This window comes from Myxine glutinosa, unplaced genomic scaffold (assembly GCF_964187855.1).
Source record: "Myxine glutinosa unplaced genomic scaffold, kmMyxGlut1.1 SCAFFOLD_1044, whole genome shotgun sequence".
Taxonomy (NCBI): domain Eukaryota; kingdom Metazoa; phylum Chordata; class Myxini; order Myxiniformes; family Myxinidae; genus Myxine; species Myxine glutinosa.
Genome location: NW_027617139.1, coordinates 12,396 through 32,989, shown reverse-complemented (window position 1 = coordinate 32,989; position 20,594 = coordinate 12,396). Strand labels below are relative to the sequence as shown.

The window sequence follows — 20,594 nt, the reverse complement described above, 5'->3', positions numbered from 1 at the left end:
CATAGTTTGTTTTTATCTTCCTTGCTATCATCTCTATTTTGAGTTTGTTTTCTCCTGTTGTTTCCTTCTTCATAGTTTGTTTTAATCTTCATTGCTATCATCTCTATTTTGAGTTTGTTTTCTCCTGTTGTTTCCTTCTTCATAGTTTGTTTTTATCGTCATTGCTGTCATCTCTATTTTGAGTTTGTTTTCTCCGGTTGTTTCCTTCTTCATAGTTTGTTTTTATCTTCCTTGCTATCATCTCTAATTTGAGTTTGTTTTCTCCTGTTGTTTCCTTCTTCATAGTTTCTTTTAATCTTCCTTGCTATCATCTCTATTTTGAGTTTGTTTTCTCCTGTTGTTTCCTTCTTCATAGTTTCTTTTAATCTTCCTTGCTATCATCTCTATTTTGAGTTTGTTTTCTCCGGTTGTTTCCTTCTTCATAGTTTGTTTTTATCTTCCTTGCTATCATCTCTAATTTGAGTTTGTTTTCTCCTGTTGTTTCCTTCTTCATAGTTTCTTTTAATCGTCCTTGCTATCATCTCTATTTTGAGTTTGTTTTCTCCGGTTGTTTCCTTCTTCATAGTTTGTTTTTATCTTCCTTGCTATCATCTCTATTTTGAGTTTGTTTTCTCCTGTTGTTTCCTTCTTCATAGTTTGTTTTAATCTTCATTGCTATCATCTCTATTTTGAGTTTGTTTTCTCCGGTTGTTTCCTTCTTCAGAGTTTGTTTTTATCTTCCTTGCTATCATCTCTATTTTGAGTTTGTTTTCTCCTGTTGTTTCCTTCTTCATAGTTTGTTTTAATCTTCATTGCTATCATCTCTATTTTGAGTTTGTTTTCTCCGGTTGTTTCCTTCTTCATAGTTTGTTTTTATCTTCCTTGCTATCATCTCTATTTTGAGTTTGTTTTCTCCTGTTGTTTCCTTCTTCATAGTTTGTTTTTATCGTCATTGCTATCATCTATATTTTGAGTTTGTTTTCTCCTGTTGTTTCCTTCTTCATAGTTTGTTTTTATCTTCCTTGCTATCATCTCTATTTTGAGTTTGTTTTCTCCTGTTGTTTCCTTCTTCGTAGTTTGTTTTTATCTTCCTTGCTATCATCTCTATTTTGAGTTTGTTTTCTCCTGTTGTTTCCTTCTTCATAGTTTGTTTTTATCTTCCTTGCTATCATCTCTATTTTGAGTTTGTTTTCTCCTGTTGTTTCCTTCTTCATAGTTTGTTTTAATCTTCATTGCTATCATCTCTATTTTGAGTTTGTTTTCTCCTGTTGTTTCCTTCTTCATAGTTTCTTTTAATCTTCCTTGCTATCATCTCTATTTTGAGTTTGTTTTCTCCTGTTGTTTCCTTCTTCATAGTTTGTTTTTATCTTCATTGCTGTCATCTCTATTTTGAGTTTGTTTTCTCCTGTTGTTTCCTTCTTCATAGTTTCTTTTAATCTTCATTGCTGTCATCTCTATTTTGAGTTTGTTTTCTCCGGTTGTTTCCTTCTTCATAGTTTGTTTTTATCTTCATTGCTGTCATCTCTATTTTGAGTTTGTTTTCTCCTGTTGTTTCCTTCTTCATAGTTTGTTTTTATCTTCATTGCTATCATCTCTATTTTGAGTTTGTTTTCTCCGGTTGTTTCCTTCTTCATAGTTAGTTTTTATCGTCATTGCTGTCATCTCTATTTTGAGTTTGTTTTCTCCGGTTGTTTCCTTCTTCATAGTTTGTTTTTATCTTCCTTGCTATCATCTCTATTTTGAGTTTGTTTTCTCTGGTTGTTTCCTTCTTCATAGTTTGTTTTTATCTTCCTTGCTATCATCTCTATTTTGAGTTTGTTTTCTCCTGTTGTTTCCTTCTTCATAGTTTGTTTTTATCTTCATTGCTATCATCTCTATTTTGAGTTTGTTTTCTCCGGTTGTTTCCTTCTTCATAGTTTGTTTTTATCTTCCTTGCTATCATCTCTATTTTGAGTTTGTTTTCTCCGGTTGTTTCCTTCTTCATAGTTTGTTTTTATCTTCATTGCTATCATCTCTATTTTGAGTTTGTTTTCTCCTGTTGTTTCCTTCTTCATAGTTTGTTTTAATCTTCATTGCTATCATCTCTATTTTGAGTTTGTTTTCTCTGGTTGTTTCCTTCATAGTTTGTTTTAATCTTCATTGCTGTCATCTCTATTTTGAGTTTGTTTTCTCCTGTTGTTTCCTTCTTCATAGTTTGTTTTTATCTTCATTGCTATCATCTCTATTTTGAGTTTGTTTTCTCCTGTTGTTTCCTTCTTCATAGTTTGTTTTAATCTTCATTGCTGTCATCTCTATTTTGAGTTTGTTTTCTCCTGTTGTTTCCTTCTTCATAGTTTGTTTTTATCTTCATTGCTATCATCTCTATTTTGAGTTTGTTTTCTCCTGTTGTTTCCTTCTTCATAGTTTGTTTTAATCTTCATTGCTGTCATCTCTATTTTGAGTTTGTTTTCTCCTGTTGTTTCCTTCTTCATAGTTTGTTTTTATCTTCCTTGCTATCATCTCTATTTTGAGTTTGTTTTCTCCTGTTGTTTCCTTCTTCATAGTTTGTTTTTATCTTCCTTGCTATCATCTCTATTTTGAGTTTGTTTTCTCCTGTTGTTTCCTTCTTCATAGTTTGTTTTAATCTTCATTGCTATCATCTCTATTTTGAGTTTGTTTTCTCCTGTTGTTTCCTTCTTCATATTTGTTTTAATCTTCATTGCTTTCATCTCTATTTTGAGTTTGTTTTCTCTGGTTGTTTCCTTCATAGTTTGTTTTAATCTTCATTGCTATCAACTCTATTTTGAGTTTGTTTTCTCCATGTTGTTTCCTTCTTCATAGTTTGTTTTTATCTTCCTTGCTATCATCTCTATTTTGAGTTTGTTTTCTCCTGTTGTTTCCTTCTTCATAGTTTGTTTTAATCTTCATTGCTATCATCTCTATTTTGAGTTTGTTTTCTCCTGTTGTTTCCTTCTTCATCGTTTGTTTTAATCTTCATTGCTATCATCTCTATTTTGAGTTTGTTTTCTCCTGTTGTTTCCTTCTTCATAGTTTGTTTTTATCTTCATTGCTATCATCTCTATTTTGAGTTTGTTTTCTCCGGTTGTTTCCTTCTTCATAGTTTGTTTTTATCTTCATTGCTATCATCTCTATTTTGAGTTTGTTTTCTCCTGTTGTTTCCTTCTTCATAGTTTGTTTTTATCTTCATTGCTATCATCTCTATTTTGAGTTTGTTTTCTCCGGTTGTTTCCTTCTTCATAGTTTGTTTTAATCTTCATTGCTATCATCTCTATTTTGAGTTTGTTTTCTCCTGTTGTTTCCTTCTTCATAGTTTGTTTTTATCTTCATTGCTATCATCTCTATTTTGAGTTTCTTTTCTCCAGTTGTTTCCTTCTTCATAGTTTGTTTTTATCTTCCTTGCTATCATCTCTATTTTGAGTTTGTTTTTTCCTGTTGTTTCCTTCTTCATAGTTTGTTTTAATCTTCATTGCTATCATCTCTATTTTGAGTTTGTTTTCTCCGGTTGTTTCCTTCTTCATAGTTTGTTTTTATCTTCCTTGCTATCATCTCTATTTTGAGTTTGTTTTCTCCTGTTGTTTCCTTCTTCATAGTTTGTTTTTATCTTCATTGCTATCATCTCTATTTTGAGTTTGTTTTCTCCGGTTGTTTCCTTCTTCATAGTTAGTTTTTATCTTCCTTGCTATCATCTCTATTTTGAGTTTGTTTTCTCCTGTTGTTTCCTTCTTCATAGTTTGTTTTTATCTTCATTGCTATCATCTCTATCTTGAGTTTGTTTTCTCCGGTTGTTTCCTTCTTCATAGTTTGTTTTTATCTTCCTTGCCAACATCTCCATTTTGAGTTTGTTTTCTCCTGTTGTTTCCTTCTTCATAGTTTGTTTTTATCTTCATTGCTATCATCTCTATTTTGAGTTTGTTTTCTCCGGTTGTTTCCTTCTTCATAGTTTGTTTTTATCTTCCTTGCTATCATCTCTATTTTGAGTTTGTTTTCTCCGGTTGTTTCCTTCTTCATAGTTTGTTTTTATCTTCATTGCTATCATCTCTATTTTGAGTTTGTTTTCTCCTGTTGTTTCCTTCTTCATAGTTTGTTTTAATCTTCATTGCTATCATCTCTATTTTGAGTTTGTTTTCTCTGGTTGTTTCCTTCATAGTTTGTTTTAATCTTCATTGCTGTCATCTCTATTTTGAGTTTGTTTTCTCCTGTTGTTTCCTTCTTCATAGTTTGTTTTTATCTTCATTGCTATCATCTCTATTTTGAGTTTGTTTTCTCCGGTTGTTTCCTTCTTCATAGTTTGTTTTTATCTTCCTTGCTATCATCTCTATTTTGAGTTTGTTTTCTCCTGTTGTTTCCTTCTTCATAGTTTGTTTTAATCTTCATTGCTATCATCTCTATTTTGAGTTTGTTTTCTCCAGTTGTTTCCTTCTTCATAGTTTGTTTTTATCTTCCTTGCTATCATCTCTATTTTGAGTTTGTTTTCTCCTGTTGTTTCCTTCTTCATATTTGTTTTAATCTTCATTGCTATCATCTCTATTTTGAGTTTGTTTTCTCTGGTTGTTTCCTTCATAGTTTGTTTTAATCTTCATTGCTATCATCTCTATTTTGAGTTTGTTTTCTCCGGTTGTTTCCTTCTTCATAGTTTGTTTTAATCTTCATTGCTATCATCTCTATTTTGAGTTTGTTTTCTCCTGTTGTTTCCTTCTTCATAGTTTGTTTTTATCTTCATTGCTATCATCTCTATTTAGAGTTTGTTTTCTCCGGTTGTTTCCTTCTTCATAGTTTGTTTTTATCTTCCTTGCTATCATCTCTATTTTGAGTTTGTTTTCTCCTGTTGTTTCCTTCTTCATAGTTTGTTTTAATCTTCATTGCTATCATCTCTATTTTGAGTTTGTTTTCTCCGGTTGTTTCCTTCTTCATAGTTTGTTTTTATCTTCCTTGCTATCATCTCTATTTTGAGTTTGTTTTCTCCTGTTGTTTCCTTCTTCATAGTTTGTTTTAATCTTCATTGCTATCATCTCTATTTTGAGTTTGTTTTCTCCTGTTGTTTCCTTCTTCATAGTTTGTTTTTATCGTCATTGCTGTCATCTCTATTTTGAGTTTGTTTTCTCCGGTTGTTTCCTTCTTCATAGTTTGTTTTTATCTTCCTTGCTATCATCTCTAATTTGAGTTTGTTTTCTCCTGTTGTTTCCTTCTTCATAGTTTCTTTTAATCTTCCTTGCTATCATCTCTATTTTGAGTTTGTTTTCTCCTGTTGTTTCCTTCTTCATAGTTTCTTTTAATCTTCCTTGCTATCATCTCTATTTTGAGTTTGTTTTCTCCGGTTGTTTCCTTCTTCATAGTTTGTTTTTATCTTCCTTGCTATCATCTCTAATTTGAGTTTGTTTTCTCCTGTTGTTTCCTTCTTCATAGTTTCTTTTAATCGTCCTTGCTATCATCTCTATTTTGAGTTTGTTTTCTCCGGTTGTTTCCTTCTTCATAGTTTGTTTTTATCTTCCTTGCTATCATCTCTATTTTGAGTTTGTTTTCTCCTGTTGTTTCCTTCTTCATAGTTTGTTTTAATCTTCATTGCTATCATCTCTATTTTGAGTTTGTTTTCTCCGGTTGTTTCCTTCTTCATAGTTTGTTTTTATCTTCCTTGCTATCATCTCTATTTTGAGTTTGTTTTCTCCTGTTGTTTCCTTCTTCATAGTTTGTTTTAATCTTCATTGCTATCATCTCTATTTTGAGTTTGTTTTCTCCGGTTGTTTCCTTCTTCATAGTTTGTTTTTATCTTCCTTGCTATCATCTCTATTTTGAGTTTGTTTTCTCCTGTTGTTTCCTTCTTCATAGTTTGTTTTTATCGTCATTGCTATCATCTATATTTTGAGTTTGTTTTCTCCTGTTGTTTCCTTCTTCATAGTTTGTTTTTATCTTCCTTGCTATCATCTCTATTTTGAGTTTGTTTTCTCCTGTTGTTTCCTTCTTCGTAGTTTGTTTTTATCTTCCTTGCTATCATCTCTATTTTGAGTTTGTTTTCTCCTGTTGTTTCCTTCTTCATAGTTTGTTTTTATCTTCCTTGCTATCATCTCTATTTTGAGTTTGTTTTCTCCTGTTGTTTCCTTCTTCATAGTTTGTTTTAATCTTCATTGCTATCATCTCTATTTTGAGTTTGTTTTCTCCTGTTGTTTCCTTCTTCATAGTTTCTTTTAATCTTCCTTGCTATCATCTCTATTTTGAGTTTGTTTTCTCCTGTTGTTTCCTTCTTCATAGTTTGTTTTTATCTTCATTGCTGTCATCTCTATTTTGAGTTTGTTTTCTCCTGTTGTTTCCTTCTTCATAGTTTCTTTTAATCTTCATTGCTGTCATCTCTATTTTGAGTTTGTTTTCTCCGGTTGTTTCCTTCTTCATAGTTTGTTTTTATCTTCATTGCTGTCATCTCTATTTTGAGTTTGTTTTCTCCTGTTGTTTCCTTCTTCATAGTTTGTTTTTATCTTCATTGCTATCATCTCTATTTTGAGTTTGTTTTCTCCGGTTGTTTCCTTCTTCATAGTTAGTTTTTATCTTCCTTGCTATCATCTCTATTTTGAGTTTGTTTTCTCCTGTTGTTTCCTTCTTCATAGTTTGTTTTTATCTTCATTGCTATCATCTCTATTTTGAGTTTGTTTTCTCTGGTTGTTTCCTTCTTCATAGTTTGTTTTTATCTTCCTTGCTATCATCTCTATTTTGAGTTTGTTTTCTCCTGTTGTTTCCTTCTTCATAGTTTGTTTTTATCTTCATTGCTATCATCTCTATTTTGAGTTTGTTTTCTCCGGTTGTTTCCTTCTTCATAGTTTGTTTTTATCTTCCTTGCTATCATCTCTATTTTGAGTTTGTTTTCTCCGGTTGTTTCCTTCTTCATAGTTTGTTTTTATCTTCATTGCTATCATCTCTATTTTGAGTTTGTTTTCTCCTGTTGTTTCCTTCTTCATAGTTTGTTTTAATCTTCATTGCTATCATCTCTATTTTGAGTTTGTTTTCTCTGGTTGTTTCCTTCATAGTTTGTTTTAATCTTCATTGCTGTCATCTCTATTTTGAGTTTGTTTTCTCCTGTTGTTTCCTTCTTCATAGTTTGTTTTTATCTTCATTGCTATCATCTCTATTTTGAGTTTGTTTTCTCCTGTTGTTTCCTTCTTCATAGTTTGTTTAATCTTCATTGCTGTCATCTCTATTTTGAGTTTGTTTTCTCCTGTTGTTTCCTTCTTCATAGTTTGTTTTTATCTTCATTGCTATCATCTCTATTTTGAGTTTGTTTTCTCCTGTTGTTTCCTTCTTCATAGTTTGTTTTAATCTTCATTGCTGTCATCTCTATTTTGAGTTTGTTTTCTCCTGTTGTTTCCTTCTTCATAGTTTGTTTTTATCTTCCTTGCTATCATCTCTATTTTGAGTTTGTTTTCTCCTGTTGTTTCCTTCTTCATAGTTTGTTTTTATCTTCCTTGCTATCATCTCTATTTTGAGTTTGTTTTCTCCTGTTGTTTCCTTCTTCATAGTTTGTTTTAATCTTCATTGCTATCATCTCTATTTTGAGTTTGTTTTCTCCTGTTGTTTCCTTCTTCATATTTGTTTTAATCTTCATTGCTTTCATCTCTATTTTGAGTTTGTTTTCTCTGGTTGTTTCCTTCATAGTTTGTTTTAATCTTCATTGCTATCAACTCTATTTTGAGTTTGTTTTCTCCATGTTGTTTCCTTCTTCATAGTTTGTTTTTATCTTCCTTGCTATCATCTCTATTTTGAGTTTGTTTTCTCCTGTTGTTTCCTTCTTCATAGTTTGTTTTAATCTTCATTGCTATCATCTCTATTTTGAGTTTGTTTTCTCCTGTTGTTTCCTTCTTCATCGTTTGTTTTAATCTTCATTGCTATCATCTCTATTTTGAGTTTGTTTTCTCCTGTTGTTTCCTTCTTCATAGTTTGTTTTTATCTTCATTGCTATCATCTCTATTTTGAGTTTGTTTTCTCCGGTTGTTTCCTTCTTCATAGTTTGTTTTAATCTTCATTGCTATCATCTCTATTTTGAGTTTGTTTTCTCCTGTTGTTTCCTTCTTCATAGTTTGTTTTTATCTTCATTGCTATCATCTCTATTTTGAGTTTCTTTTCTCCGGTTGTTTCCTTCTTCATAGTTTGTTTTTATCTTCCTTGCTATCATCTCTATTTTGAGTTTGTTTTCTCCTGTTGTTTCCTTCTTCATAGTTTGTTTTAATCTTCATTGCTATCATCTCTATTTTGAGTTTGTTTTCTCCGGTTGTTTCCTTCTTCATAGTTTGTTTTTATCTTCCTTGCTATCATCTCTATTTTGAGTTTGTTTTCTCCTGTTGTTTCCTTCTTCATAGTTTGTTTTAATCTTCATTGCTATCATCTCTATTTTGAGTTTGTTTTCTCCTGTTGTTTCCTTCTTCATAGTTTGTTTTTATCGTCATTGCTGTCATCTCTATTTTGAGTTTGTTTTCTCCGGTTGTTTCCTTCTTCATAGTTTGTTTTTATCTTCCTTGCTATCATCTCTAATTTGAGTTTGTTTTCTCCTGTTGTTTCCTTCTTCATAGTTTCTTTTAATCTTCCTTGCTATCATCTCTATTTTGAGTTTGTTTTCTCCTGTTGTTTCCTTCTTCATAGTTTCTTTTAATCGTCCTTGCTATCATCTCTATTTTGAGTTTGTTTTCTCCGGTTGTTTCCTTCTTCATAGTTTGTTATTATCTTCCTTGCTATCATCTCTATTTTGAGTTTGTTTTCTCCTGTTGTTTCCTTCTTCATAGTTTGTTTTAATCTTCATTGCTGTCATCTCTAATTTGAGTTTGTTTTCTCCTGTTGTTTCCTTCTTCATAGTTTGGTTTTATCTTCATTGCTGTCATCTCTAATTTGAGTTTGTTTTCTCCTGTTGTTTCCTTCTTCATAGTTTGTTTTTATCTTCATTGCTATCATCTCTATTTTGAGTTTGTTTTCTCCTGTTGTTTCCTTCTTCTTCTTCGAGTTTCTTTTCTCCTGTTGTTTCCTTCTTCATAGTTTGTTTTAATCTTCATTGCTTCTTCATCGTTGCTTCATTGCTTCATTGCTTCTTCATCTCTATTTTGAGTTTGTTTTCTCCTGTTGTTTCCTTCTTCATAGTTTGTTTTTATCCTCCTTGCTATCATCTCTATTTTGAGTTTGTTTTCTCCTGTTGTTTCCTTCTTCGTAGTTAGTTTTTATCTTCCTTGCTATCATCTCTGTTTTGAGTTTGTTTTCTCCTGTTGTTTCCTTCTTCATAATTTGTTCTTGTCTTCCTTGCTGTCATTGTTGTAAGAAATCAAGATATACAACATTGTCCCAATAGTAGGTTTAATTCAGTTTCGATCTCTGGCAACACCTGTAAGAAATCATCAAGCATTGTATCAGTATTCCGTAATCATGGAAGTAGCAATCAATTAGCAATTAGAGCAAGCAAGCCTGGATCATCTAGATTTACGCACCATTCGAGTATACACTATCACACAGAATAAATGTCACAGGAATGTCTCGGAGCGATGTTCGTCCGAGTTCTAATAGAAGCCTCTCAGTGGTTTGAGACAGCATAACACCTGGGTTCAACTTAGACACAATTTCATTACATTCTCCCCGCCGTTAGAACTGCACTTCTGCGTCGGCAGAATCAAGCGAGCAGTACATAGCAGCAGAGTAATATCAGTGGGCGGCAGTTGCCAGTCCATGTCAGTCAGTCCATCCATAGAGATCGGGGCGGCGAATCTCTCTCCCGGCGCGAGTCCGGTAACTACCGGGTACTACATCCCCAAGACCGGATTCCCCCGCGTCAGAGTAGCCGCCTAAATCGGGTGACGGCGGTAGCCCCACAGGGCCAGCCGGATCGGGTGCATGTAGCGTTGAGGAAGCCGGCAGATATTCCATCGGCGGATCAACGGGCGGATCAACGGGATCGTAAGCTGGTTCGTCAACTTCCCCGCATGGGGCCAGGTGGCGTACTGAGACCGTAGACTCCTGTCCATTGGGCAACAACACACGAGCGTGCTTGGGGTTAGCCTGGAGAACCTGCACCTTATCCATCAGTGGGTCATATTTACTCATGCGAACTGCACGTTTGAGAAAAGCCGGTCCCGGCTCAGCAAGCTGACCCGGTAAAGGTCGGGTACTACCTGAATGCCTCGGGTAACGAAACATCCGTTCGTGGGGAGTTTGATTGGTAGCAGTACACAATAAAGTCCGGATCGAGCTTAATGCCCCGGCTACTGACCAAGCCCATTTGTCTAGTCCTAGGCTGCGGGACTTAAGACTCAGAGTAACGGCCCTCCATATAATGCCATTAAAGCGTTCGACCTGTCCATTCGCCTGTAGCCTATATGGAGTAGTATAGCTAGAAGCGACATTATGCTGGAGCAAGATGTTCCTCACATCCTGGGACAAGAACACCGCGCCATGATCGGTGTGCACATAGGCCGGATTCCCAAACATAGAAAACAAGATCTGCAGGCACCGGATAACCGTAGCAGCAGACATATCTCCGCACGGGAAAGCAAAAGGGAATCTAGAGAACTCATCAACGATCGTGAGATAACGAGAATTACTCGAAGCCGGGGACGCCGGCAGTGGTCCTTTGAAATCCATCGCCAATCTCTCCCACGGCCTAGTGGCTTGGACTAGCGTGCCCATAGGAGGGTTGTAGAAGCGAGGTTTGAGTTCAGCGCATACAGAACAAGTGCGACAGAGCTGACGAATATCCTCAACGGAATCGGGCAAGTTACGACTGTGCACGTAATGAGCGAAACACGTCACGCCGGGATGGCACAAGGTGTCATGAAGAAGGCGCAGGTCCTCAAAAGAGGTGAGGCTCGCACACATCGCCAGCCGCGATAAAGCATCAGCAACAAGGTTATCCCGCCCTGGGCGATATTTGATTGTGTAGCAGAAATCGGTGAACTCGATCCACCAGCGAGTGATTTTCTCATTCTTAATGCGTTGAGCATGCTGCGTGTCGTACATAAATGCAACGCTCTGTTGATCTGTGATAATTTGGAAACATTGTCCAAGCAAATAGGGACGTCAATGCCTGATCGACTTGACGATGGCATACGCCTCCTTTTTGACTGACGAATGCTGCCGTTCCGTGGAGGAGAGAGTCCTTGAAAAGAAGGCCAGAGCCCCCCCCCCCCCCCCCCCCCCATCTGAGAGAGTGTCGCAGCTATCGCATGATCCGACGCATCGCTTTCCAAAACAAGATTTATTTTCGTCAATCGTCGACACAGCGGCGCCAGCGATGTCGGACTTAAGGCCATGAAAAGTGGCCTTGGCAGCGAGACTCATAGGGAACCCATCGCAATGCACAAGTGGGTGGAGCTTTGCGGAAAAATTTTGAACCCACTTGGAATAATGAGCAAACAGGCCGAGAGCACGCTTCAACGAAGCACGATCGCAGGGCGGGGCCATGTCGAGCAAGGGTCGCAGACGCTCCTTATCCCGGAGCGACAGAGCCGTGGGTCACGGTGTACCCCAGGAGATCTATCGTGCGAGCAGAGTAGCGACATTTAGCCTCATTCATAGTCAAGCGATACCTGTGCGCGACCTCGAGGAAGCGCTTCAGATTAGCATCATGATGTTCTTTGTCATACCCGCAAACCATGAGATTATCCAGATAAACAAAGACATCGGTTAAGTTCTCCTTAGCGATGAGGTCGTCCATAGCCCTTTGAAAACACGAAACCCCATTCGTGACCCCGAAAGGTAGCCGGGTGAACTGGTACAACCTCTGGCCTGATTTGAACGCAGTATAGATGCGATCCGCCGCGGAGATGGGGATCTGATGATACGCACTACGGAGATCGAAAGTGCTGTAGACCGAGTACTGTGCCACCTGTCGTACCAGGGAGTCCATTCCCGGGAGTGGGTAGGCATCCAATTGGGTAAACCGATTAATCGTCTGCGAATAGTCGATTACCATGCGTTTGCGATGTGATTCGGTCTGTACCACCAGAACTTGGGCCCGCCAAGGCGACCGACTAGGTTCTATGATACCTTCCTTTAGTAGCTGCGGTCTCTTCCGCAATGAATTGCATGTCAGCTCGTGAGTGGCGTTGCGATTTAACCGCAGCAGGTGTACAGTCTGTGGTCATATTGGGAAACAGCAACAGTGGCTCAATTTCCATCCCTGCAAGAGCACACACAGCAAGAGTATCAGTACCACCAAATTCCATTTCCAAGCGCCCATGTCGCTGGAGAAAATCATGTTCTAACAAAACTTCTGCACATAATGCTGGTAAGACCATTAAATGCACATCCGGAAACATTCGACCCTGAATGACAAGCTTCAGACGACATTCCCCCTTTGTGCTAAGCCATAGCCCCTGAGAAGCCATGAAGATTCTGCGTCTTGTCCTTAGAATCGGCCATCCATGTCTCTGTACAAGTCGAAAATGAACATAACTATCAGTGGATCCTGTGTCAATTAAAGCATTTGCAAAAATTCCTTCAATCATGAGTGGGATAATCGCACGTGACAGGCCAGGTGGCCCTGTAGATGTAGAATCGTCAAGAGCAGGCACTCGAGCCTCGCGTGTGGATCCGACGCCAGCTAATGTCTTTTGTGCCGTTGAATTTGCTTGTAGGCCAGTCGTGCCGCCTCCAGAGGGCGCTCGTGCCACGCGCGAAGATCCCAGCTTTCGTGCAGTCAAAGTAGCTTGTAGGTCGATCGTGCCGCCTCCGGGGGCGCTCGTGCCACGCGTGGAATTTTGAAGCCAGCGTTCGCCTTTCGTGTAGTCAAAGTAGATCGCAAGGTCAATCGTGCTGCCTCCAGAGGGCGCTCGTGCCACGCGCGGAGTTTCGAAGCCAGTGTTCACCGATCAGGTGGCCGATCCCGGAAGTTGGCTGGGCGTTGAAAGAATTTCTGTCAAGGACGGTCGTGCCGCGTACTGAAGTGATTGAGCGAATTGTTTCGTCGGCGCGGCGAGTCTCACCAATGTCGAGCTCTCAGCTCCAGGCCCATGGAGAGGCGCGATCCCACTCAAGGTCGGGTGAGGCACACCATGCACCGTTTGTACCGCGGGCGCGGAGATAAGCACATTCAACGTCGAGCGAGCTCGCCGGCCTCGCGAAGCTCGACAAACTTTTGCAAAGTGGCCCATCTTTGTGAACAAATGACACTTTGCTTCCTTAGCCGGACAAACTGACCTGAGATGGTTCCGGTTCCTGCAGAAATAGCACTTAGCGTTACTTCCTGGCTTAGGTCCGGCAGCAGCTGCCGCCGTCAACCCCGGATCGGGATCCTCGAGTGTCTCTGTTGTCCCCGATTCCGGCGGAGGTGCAGGTGCTGCATCCTCGAGCTCGGCGGTAGCTCTCTCCGGTCGTGTCTGTCGAGATATCCCCGCAGTGACGTATGGGTGTTCATACGCGTCGGATTGTTCCCGCACTTCGGTGTACACGTGAGATAACCGAAGAGCTTCTTCTAGGGTCAAGTCGGGTTCTTCAAGTAGTCTTTGTCTGACGACTGCCGATCTCAGACCTGACAAAAGCATCGCGGACAAGGTCATCACAGACTTGTTCATGGGTGCTGTCCTGGGTGTAGGGGTACTGTCCTTCAGTAGCCGTCGGAGGTCTTGAGCGAATTGGTCTAAGGTCTCCGTGGGCTGTTGTCGACGAGACGCAAGCAAATGTCTGGAGTAGACCATGCTTCGTTTTTTTATGTAGATACGTTTCAGCTCGGCCACAGCAGCATCGTACGTCACGCACTGTTCAATAGACATGTACACCGTATGGTGCACCTTGGATTGCAGCACTGCGAGCTTCGTGTCCGCAGTGATTACCTCCTGGGAATTGAATTGATTAGCCAAGATCTTCAGCCAATGTGTCAGCTGCGTGGCCGTGTCCATCGCCTGGGGATCCGCGCCGAAGACTGGAACTTGGATTAGCTTATGAGCCATGTCGTACTCGTTCGAGACAAAGAGAAGAAACTGAATTAATTGTTGAAAGAAATCAAGATATACAACATTGTCCCAATAGTAGGTTTAATTCAGTTTCGATCTCTGGCAACACCTGTAAGAAATCATCAAGCATTGTATCAGTATTCCGTAATCATGGAAGTATCAATCAATTAGCAATTAGAGCAAGCAAGCCTGGATCATCTAGATATACGCACCATTCGAGTATACACTATCACACAGAATAAATGTAACAGGAATGTCTCGGAGCGATGTTCGTCCGAGTTCTTATAGAAGCCTCTCAGTGGTTGGAGACAGCATAACACAGACAGGAGACAGACAACATAACAAATTGATCCACCGTTTGCCCTTCACGTGACTCGTGGTGGTCCCTCTCGGCTCTCCCCCCGTTGGTATTTTTGTGCACATAAGATTGTTCACGGTTCTGTTTAAATATTATTTAAATATGTATAACCTTTCCCCTTCAGTGTTTTACTCAGTGGTATTTTACAACACGCTGTTTTTCTTCCTATTTAAAAGGCTTTTCTCAATTTCCTCTCCAACTCATTCCACCTCAAAAAAAAGAAATTCAATATCTTATACGTCTCCCTCACTACATGGTCTAAATTCACATTCATTCCATCCCTCCTCCATCATTCTGAACCGGATTGCTAACTTGAAAATCACAACAAACCCAATTTGTTTTCAATGTTCGTCTTTCATTAATCATCCACTTTCTAAACTCCCCTCTTGCCCCTCCCATCCAAATCCCTCCCCTTGCACCTACACTCCTAAACTCCCCCCTTGCCCCGCCACTCTTAAACTCCCCCCCTACCCCTCCACTCCTGAACTCCCCCCTTGCCCTTCCACTCCTGAACTCCCCCCTTGCCCTTCCCCTCCTAAACTCCCCCCTCACTCCTCCCCTTCAAAACTCCCCCCCAACCCCTCCCATTCAAATCTCCCCCCATACCATTCCTCTCCAATTCTCCCTCCTCCCCCCTCCTCCTCAAAGCTGCCTCCTCCCCACTTCGTCTCCCTTCAATCTCATACCTCCACCCCCCCCAACCTTCTTCTTTCCTCTGCCCCCCCTCAAACAACCCCTCTCTGTGCCTCATCCCTTCACCTTCAAACCTTTCATCCTCCTCATCCTTCCCTTTCTTGGAACTCTTCTGCAATCGCTGACACACTAACAACTGCTCTCCCTACCTCCCCCTCTCATCCTTCATCTTACCCTACTCCTCCCCTCCCCTGTCCTGTACCCGATGCTCCCCCTCTCTCTTCATTAACGGTATGGACCTCAAACATCCGGGGCCTTCGCTCAAACCTGACTGATCTCTCCATACAGGTTGCTTCTGACAATCCAGACTTGTTCTGCTCAACAGAGACTTTCCTCCTTCAAGATGTCTCTGATTCCTTAATATCTCTTCCTGGTTACTCCCTCCTCCGGTATGATAGACCTGAGCCTCGGCCTGGTGGTGGGGTGGCTATCTTTATCAAAAACTCTCTTCCTCACTCTCCTTGCACTGCCCTCTCTCCTCCTCACCCCCAGGAGTACCTCTGGCTACGGCTTCCTCTCCGCTCCCACCTTTTGTTCATATGTGTTCTGTACCGTCCCCCAAACAGTGATGACTCCATCTACATTTCACTGTCTGACAACATGGACCAACTTCTATCCACTCATCCCAACTCTCTCTTCCTCATATGTGGTGACTTCAATTGTCATCATGCCACCTGGTTGGGTGTGGGTTCCTCTCTCACCAGTCATGGCACCTCAGCAAAGGACTTCTGTGACTCACTGGGATTGACACAATCTGTCAATTTCCCGACCCGGATCTCAGCCAATGGAGTATCTTCTCTTCTAGACTTGGTTATGACTAACTTCCCTGCTAATGTCTGCTGCTCTTCTTCTGCTCCAATCGGTTCTTCTGATCATGTGCTTGTCAAAGTGGACATCTCTCTGGCCATTCTCAGAGAGCCTCCTCAGCGTCGACGAGTCTGGCATTTCACTCAGGCCGACTGGGACGGTCTTCAAGCAGCCATCAATCGTCTGGATTGGTCTCCCATCTCCACTGCCTCTGACATCAATTCTTCCTGGGAATTCTTCCAAAGCAAACTGATCTCTCTCATGCACAGATTTATCCCATCTCGCCTTCAGTTGTCTTACCCTTCCTCCCGTCCATGGTACACTGAATCTTGTGGTGAGGCAGTTGCCCTGAAACAACTTGCCTTTGCCTCTTGGAAGGCTAATCCAACTGAAGGAAATCTCAGTTCCTTCCACCAAGCTCGGAACAAGTGTGTGTCTACCCTCAGGAGTGCCAGGAAGCACTATCTCTCCTCACTCAAGAATGAACTCTCAAACCTGTCTCCTTCCTCCAAATCCTGGTGGCGTCTGGTCAAATCCGTTTCTGGTGTTTGTTCCCCCTCCATCCCCTCCCTTACCTCAAATGGCCACAAAGTTGACATCGCACGTGACAAAGCCGAATGCCTCAACTCTGTGTTTGCCTCAAAATCCTTAGTTCCAAACCCATCTCTCTCTGTTCCCACCTTTCCCAGTCGAACCAAACTGCTCCTGGACTCTGTGACCTTCTCTCCTGACAAGGTGGAGGAGTTTTTGTCAAACCTCGACTCTGATTCTGCAACTGGACCAGATGGCATCAGCCCACGGGTCTTAAAATCCTGCTCTGCCGCTCTATCTCACCCTCTCTCTGTTCTTTTCACCCTATCCTTTGCTCAAGGTCATCTGCCAGCATCCTGGAAATCAGCAAACATTACCGCTTTACACAAAAAAGGTGCAAAAACAGATCCTTGCAACTACAGACCAATCAGCCTGCTCCCAATTATCAGCAAAGTCATGGAATCCATCATTGCTTCGGATATGAAATCCTTCCTCTTCTCCAATGACTTGATCTCTGATCATCAATTTGGTTTCAGACCAGGTCACTCTACTCTGGACATGCTGCTTCTGCTGTCTCAACAATGGATGGAGGTCCTCAATGCCAAACAGGAAATCAGAGCTGTCTCCCTTGACATATCACGTGCCTTCGATACGGTCTGGCACCCAGCTCTGCTCACCAAACTCTCCTCCTATGGTATCCATGGAAATCTCCATGCATGGCTTGCGGACTTCCTCTCTGGTCGTAGTCAACGTGTGGCCCTGAATGGATTTCTCTCATCTCCCCTTCCCGTTCAGGCTGGAGTTCCCCAAGGCAGTGTGCTGGGCCCTGTGCTTTTTCTGGTCTTTATCAATGATCTCTCCGACTCTCTGGAAAATCCTCTGTATCTCTTTGCTGATGACTCCACTCTCTGCCGCTCCATTCCTCTTCCCTCAGATCGGCAGTCTGCAGCCTCCTCACTCTCTGAAGACCTGGACAAAATCACAGACTGGTCAAACATGTGGAACATGTCTTTCAATCCTGACAAATCTCACACTCTTACTATGTCTCTCCGAAAAGATCGACTGGACAACCCTCCCATCTACTTTCTCAACAATCCTCTCCAAGAAGTTCTGTCGCTCAAGCTTTTGGGTCTCACCATCTGCCATGATCTTTCTTGGGAAAACCACATTTCCAAGCTGGCCTCCAAAGCCAGTCGCCGACTGGGCATCCTCCGTCGTGCGAAGTCCTTCCTAGGCACACCTGAGCTCCTCACCACATACAAGGCTTTCATCCGCAGCTCAATGGAATACTGTTCTCCCCTATGGGCTGGTGCTCCTGCCTCACACCTGGCTCGGCTTCACGCTGTTGAATCCAAAGCTTTCAGAATCATTGGAATCTCCCGCGATGAAGCTATCTCTGAGGGCCTTTCACTCACTCACCGCAGGCAGGTAGGTGGTCTTTCTGTCTTCTACCGACTCCTCTCCGGCCTTGCTCCCCCAGCTCTCTCTGTGCTCTGTCCCCCAAATATTCCTACAGGTCGCACAAGATCTGCCAGCCACCCTCTGATGGTTAAACTGCCGAAATCTCGGCTCTCTGCTCACCTTCACTCTTTCATTCCTCTTTTCTCCCGCCTCTGGAACAAACTCCCACACTCACTTCAATCACACTCCTCCATCCAGGTCTTCAAAACAGCTGTTCACCACCATCTCTTATCTTCCCCCATCCAAAACCTTGATCTTTTCTACCCCCACTAATTCACCCCAGATCCACCTTGTTTGAAATTCCAACTTCTTTCCTGGAAGTCTTGGCAGTGTCCATATGTTTTATACCTCTCCCACCCCCCCCCCCCCCCCTTCCCATGCCTCCCCCCCAAAGCCCTCTCCCTCCCACAGTTCTCTCGATGTCTCCATGTCTCTCGGTCCCTGCTCTCAAATGTTGTGTTTGTGTCCTTCCCCCTCTCTCCCCATCTTGTCTACCGCTCCCGATGTTATTTGTTTTGTGTGTCTGTTTGTCTTTCTGTGTGATTAATGTTCGCTCTTTCACGAGCCTCGATCTTGTATACAAAAAAAAAAAAAAAAAAAAAAAAAAAACACCTGGGTTCAACTTCGACACAATTTCATTACGGTCATCTCTATTTTGAGTTTGTTTTCTCCAGTTGTTTCCTTCTTCATAGTTTGTTTCAATCTTCATTGCTGTCATCTCTATTTTGAGTTTGTTTTCTCCGGTTGTTTCCTTCTTCATAGCTTGTTTTTATCTTCCTTGCTATCATCTCCATTTTGAGTTTGTTTTCAGCACCCAAGCACTAGAGGTCTTTGTCTTCGATTTTGTGTTTGTTTTTTATTCTTTGGATTCTCTTTTTTAGTTTTGGGTGTCCTTTCCTGAACTGTTGTATTTGTCTTACTTCCTTCCGCAGTTTCTCTCTTTGTGTCTCTAATCTCCGTATCCAAGGTGTAATTTGCTTTCTATTTGGTGGGCCTGGTTTTTTTCTTCTTCTGGTGTTGTTTGCCTGTTACTTTTTCTTGAATGAATAGTTCCGCTACGAAACACGCGACATTGATTTCCTTCAAGGTGGATGATTTTGAAATCATTTTTCTAATTGAATGGTTGGTTCGCCCCACTAAGATTTTTGTCCATTTAATGTTTTCTATGCAAAAAAGTTTTGGTCTCTTTCTGAGTTTTATCAATTGCATCTTTTCATTTTATTGGCTAACAAAATTATTTTGTTGTGTGTGTGTGAGTGATATAAAATGGTTGTGTAACCTCTGGCCTCTCCTCGTGTCCCTGCCTAGGATTACACCATCGACGAAGAGGCCACATTGCAGGCAGTGCTCGAGCGCTCGCTGTGTGACAAGTGACACCACGGATTGACCCGCGTGGGTATCCGATGGTGCTCGGAGCTACCAGGAATGATCGTCGTTTGGTAGTTTGTGCATCCGTTTTGCTGGGAATGGTACAAGGGTTTTGTGTATGTTGACATCGAGGGAGTTCTGATCGATGAGTGTTGGTGATTGTAAGAAGTTGATGATTTTTGGTCTCGTTAACCATGATTTTTGGCCTAGTTAACCACTGTGAGCTCCGGTTAATCTGTATCACTTGTGACTTATTGTTCTCTCACAACTCAGTCTTTCTGTTTCTCTATCTTTTAATATATATATATCTCTCTCTCTCTCTCTCTCTCTCTCTCTCTCTCTCTCTCTCTCTCTGTTAGCACACGCCGAGCCCATCGATTGCTCACATCTTGCACTGCAATTAAGAACGATGTTTATATTTTTGTAGAAAATGTTCCTTTAGAGCCTGGAAATGAGCGTTTCCATAGTAACTCATTTTTCTTTGTTTGTCGGTTGAGGTCATGTCCTCCACATAATCCCGTTATTTTAATTTTGTTCTGTAGTCACCGTCTATCTTTATCCATATATATCTGTGTTAATCTGTAAACCACAATTGCGAACCACCTTGTGGTTGGCACGTGTTTTTGGTTTTCTCGGGCTTGCAGGGAGCAAGGCCGAACAGGCCTGCAGCCAGGATGGCGAGCCGGCCGAGGGCGGTTTATTAAGTGAAGTGCGGTTTATTCTCGGTTGAACCTCGGTGCCCCTTGTGAAATGACTTCCCCTTTTAAGTCTACCTGGTATTCGATGTGAGGTTTTAGTTGAGGGGGAACGTAGGGAGTAGGGAGGTCGAGGTCGATAGCCCGACTGCAGCCATGCTGTTGCTTTGCTGACAAATGTCTTTTCTTTTCCATGCACAGTCTGAAATCTCTGCATTGGTATTAAAATGCAGTGTGAAAGTTGCTTATTATTTATACAAATTTACAATTTGTATTTGTACCTATACAATTGGTAATTATTGATGTATCCCTAATAAATCTCGCTGGACTAGCTTTTGCTCGACGTTTGCGTTGAAAACACGTGCTCTCGGCATGCCGGTCGTTGTGGAGCTGCTGACGTGGACTGGAGTCAGGACCGTGGTCTTTGGAAAACAGTTTTCCTTTGCCTTTTTTGTCTGTAGCGCAAACTTTACTTATGCATCGGAAAACTTGGAAAAACTCCATGTGACCGTCACAACTTGTGTGGCGTTCAGGTGAAATCTACCGTTTAACTCGGACACTTACTATGTTTTTCACCAGTTATATGGAAGGAGTGATGAGGAATCGACCTCTGCACTCACATCGTCTTAACATCGACGAGGGTGCAGGGAGATTGAGAAACCTGGGAAAACACATTTCAAATCTGGCCTCCAAAGCCAGTCGCCGACTGGGCATCCTCCGTCGTGCAAAGTCCTTCCTTGGCACACCTGAGCTCCTCACCACATACAAGGCTTTCATCCGCAGCTCAATGGAATACTGCTC

General features: G+C 41.1%; 1 protein-coding gene across 1 annotated transcript in view; it reads left to right on the top strand.

The window, feature by feature from the left end:
* The window catches only part of RNF166 (ring finger protein 166), a gene marked incomplete at its 5' end in the record, with an annotated part of 124,544 nt that extends 104,418 nt beyond the window's left edge, over window positions 1-20,126 (top strand). The window contains 1 exon segment of the mRNA XM_078769068.1: window positions 19,039-20,126. Within this exon segment, the coding sequence (XP_078625194.1) occupies window positions 19,039-19,104 (66 nt within the window).
* Window positions 20,127-20,594: the final 468 nt, after the last annotated feature.